General features: G+C 43.1%; 1 protein-coding gene across 1 annotated transcript; it reads right to left on the reverse strand.

Moving 5' to 3' along the window:
• Nucleotides 1–871: 871 nt before the first annotated feature.
• Nucleotides 872–2,941, reverse strand: LOC308308428 (uncharacterized protein; the record flags this gene model as incomplete). The annotated part of the gene is made up of 2 exons (XM_080753844.1): nt 872–1,749; nt 2,817–2,941. 2 exons carry the CDS (start codon nt 2,939–2,941, stop codon nt 1,434–1,436), a joined length of 441 nt encoding a protein of 146 aa, XP_080609970.1. The 3' UTR covers nt 872–1,433.
• Between the last annotated feature and the right edge of the window lie 283 nt (nt 2,942–3,224).

Below are 3,224 nucleotides of genomic sequence, written 5' to 3' on the forward strand. Positions count from 1 at the left end.
AGCCCCACCATACGGTTTCACCTACATGTACGAAAATCATACACATCTGTATCATGTCAGGACTCACAAAAAAGTCTCTTGGCGCCATGTCCGAAACCAAACGGGAAGTCAGCCATTTTGACTAATTAGTGGCGTTTTGGCGCATTTTGGGCCGTTTTCACAGGTCGCACTTTAACGAACTCCTCCTAGGGGGTTAATCGGATCAACTTCAAGTTCGCTCTGCATACTCAAGACACCTTAACGATGAAAAGTTGTGCGAGTCGTGAGTTTTCATAAAACGGCGTGCCCGTGGCGAAGCATCAAACTTCCTTCGCCAAACAGGAAGTGCCCTTCGCCAAACAGGAAGTGTCTCTATAAATCATGAACCGTTTGTCGTACAGACTCGTGGCTGGTGTCATAAGACTTGATTAAGAGTCCTTAACCATATTTGGCACTTCCTTCGCCAAACAGGAAGTGCCCTTCGCCAAACAGGAAGTGGCTCTTCATCTCATGAACCGTTTGTCGTACAGACGCATGGGTGGCATCATATGACTTGATTAAGAGTCCTTAACCTTAATTGGCACTTCCTTCGCCAAACAGGAAGTGCCCTTCGCCAAACAGGAAGTGCCTCTATAAATCATGAACCGTTTGTCGTAGACACTCGTGGCTGGTGTCATATGAGGTGTCATTCAGCTTAATTGGTTTAACTAGCCCCTCCCCCTCTTCTGATTGGCTGCTGCCCCTTGTGATGTGGGTAGAGCTGCGAGGGCCCGGTCATCGCTGCTTGCAGCTTTAATTATTATTGTTTTTTATCTTTTTTTACGGGGAAATTATATATTTTTTATCAATAAATACATTTTAATCGTCTCTTAATATCGGTACATTTGCACACTCTTCGAGTTACAGACCCATGAGGGTCCATTTGGTTCCTAACCATCTATCATTTCTGGAACTCCCTCAAGGACCCCTGGGGGGTCCCCGGTCCCCACTTAGATATAATACCAATGGTATAAACTTTATACCATTGGTATTATATCTAAGTGGGTCTTCAACGTTTTCAGGCCGGGGACCCCCAAACTGATGGGGAGATGGAGCAGGGACCCCCTACCACCTCGTAGGGTGGGGGGGTCGGGGCTACGACATATTTTTTATTTTAAACATGTACAAGTTACAGCGAGCAGGGTGGGCCGTACCACTACCATTTCTAAACATACTACTTATTAACTGAGAACCAATGTCAATAATATCAACAATCTGTCAATTGCATAGTAATCATGTATTCAAGCTATTCAAAATTGATAGAATCATGATTTGTTTTTTAACATAAATGTGAAAAAAAAATTGAAATCTTTTTTTTTTTTTTAAAGCAATAATTTCGCGGACCCCCTGCAGTACCTCCGCGGACCCCCTAGGGGTCGCGGACCCCCTGTTGAAGACCCCTAAAGGGCTATGTTTTACTCACCTGTGTTCTCGCTGTGGATGACCGCCACATCATCGGTGGCGTCATCATCTCGCTCGGCGCCGTCGTTATTAAGCGGCGACGGCTTCTTCTTCTTGTCTCCGAGTATGACGTCCAGCAGCTCGTAAAACTGATAACCGTCGATTCGTCCCGGCGCTGCTGCCCCTCTCTTGTTGCCGTCTTTTATCTTTCTATACGTGTTCTTCAGATCCTCGACTTTCCTCTGGCACTGCTGCCAGGACCTGGTGAAGCCCTGTTCCGCCATGCCACGAGATATGTCTTCATACAGCGCCCTCTTCAGGTGGTTCTTCCTGCATATAGGCCAGTCACAATTATTACATGATCATCTAATGGTGATTATTTTTGTCATAATCGTTGAAAGATTTTCATATTTTTTTCCACTTATGGGCAGTCTCCATATTTTCAAACAAGGTATTACTATTCACAGTAGCGTAAAGTAACTAAAGCCCCTTTTCGACTGTAGCTTTAGCACCACACCACACCGCACCACATAAAAATAATTAAAATATCTACATTTTCCATTACACAAAAGTACCCCTATCGGTAAGAAACAAATTGACCCTTTTAACTGTGATTATAATACAATATAAATTTGTATTACAACTATCCTAAATTATAATACACCATAATGGATTATAACCGTGATTATAATGTAAAGTATTAGTGTATTACTATGATAATTATAATACATTATAATAGATTATGATAGTGGTTATTATAACACAATAGAATCTATTATCATGTATTACAAATATATCCAGACCTACTCTAGATTGGATACTTTTTAGTACCACGTTTAGTACCGCTTTCACACCACTCTACCCAGGTCCTTGTAGTGGAAAACCTGGCACAAGTGGGCGGTGTGGTGTGGAGTTGGGCCAGTGGAAAAGGGGCTTAAGTAGAGTTACTGTACTTAAAGGCCCGCTGACACGCCCCGAAATTATACTAGTATGATACAGTAGGTCACGTGGGCTCTCTGAAAACGGTCTAAAACAGTCTGAAACTCATGTCACAGTATCTGCCCCTCGCCCCCCAACAACAGCTGACCAGTACGCAGTCTAAGTACAGTCAATTAATTTGATTGGCTTCTAATTGCACATTCTCACAATGACATCATAAACATATTAACTCATATTTTAAGATTACCTTTTAAAGTGACAGTACCCCTTTAGGTGACAGTACCTAAGTACAACTGTGAGGTATGTATACTTTACTTGAGTATGTCCAATACTTTACTTCTACTTTTAAGTTTCAAAATGTACTTTTACACAATAGGCCTATTCTTGTTTTTTATCTGTATATTCCTACCGGTGTTTATTTGTCATGTAAAATGTCATAATAATGGTGACAGCCCTACCTGTATATTGCTATCAGAGTGTGCTGCACAGAGGGCTCCCCCCACAGCGCTAGGAGACTCTCCACCTCTCCGTCTCTCCACTTCTTGAAGCGGCCGACGCTGCTGCTGCTGCTGCTGCTCATCATGTCTGTTTCTGTGAAAATCTCTGGTTCCATGGAGCAGCTCATCTGAGACTGTTTGTTTTGTTTACCTTTTAACAACACCCCGTGTGCGATCCTCGCGCTCTGTGATGACGTCAGAGAGGCAGCAGTCGCGCTGCAAGTGACGCTTTGGGCAGGGAGTATCTATTCTGCATCTAGCTTGAGGCAAGACAAATTCAGACTAGTGAACATTTTTAACAAAAATCTTTGTTTCTGGGGGTCCCTGGAACAAACTATTTTGAGATGGGGGTCCGCGGCAAAATACAAG

The sequence above is a fragment of the Nannobrachium achirus genome (assembly GCF_963921795.1).
Source record: "Nannobrachium achirus genome assembly, chromosome: 23".
Classification (NCBI taxonomy): Eukaryota; Metazoa; Chordata; class Actinopteri; order Myctophiformes; family Myctophidae; genus Nannobrachium; species Nannobrachium achirus.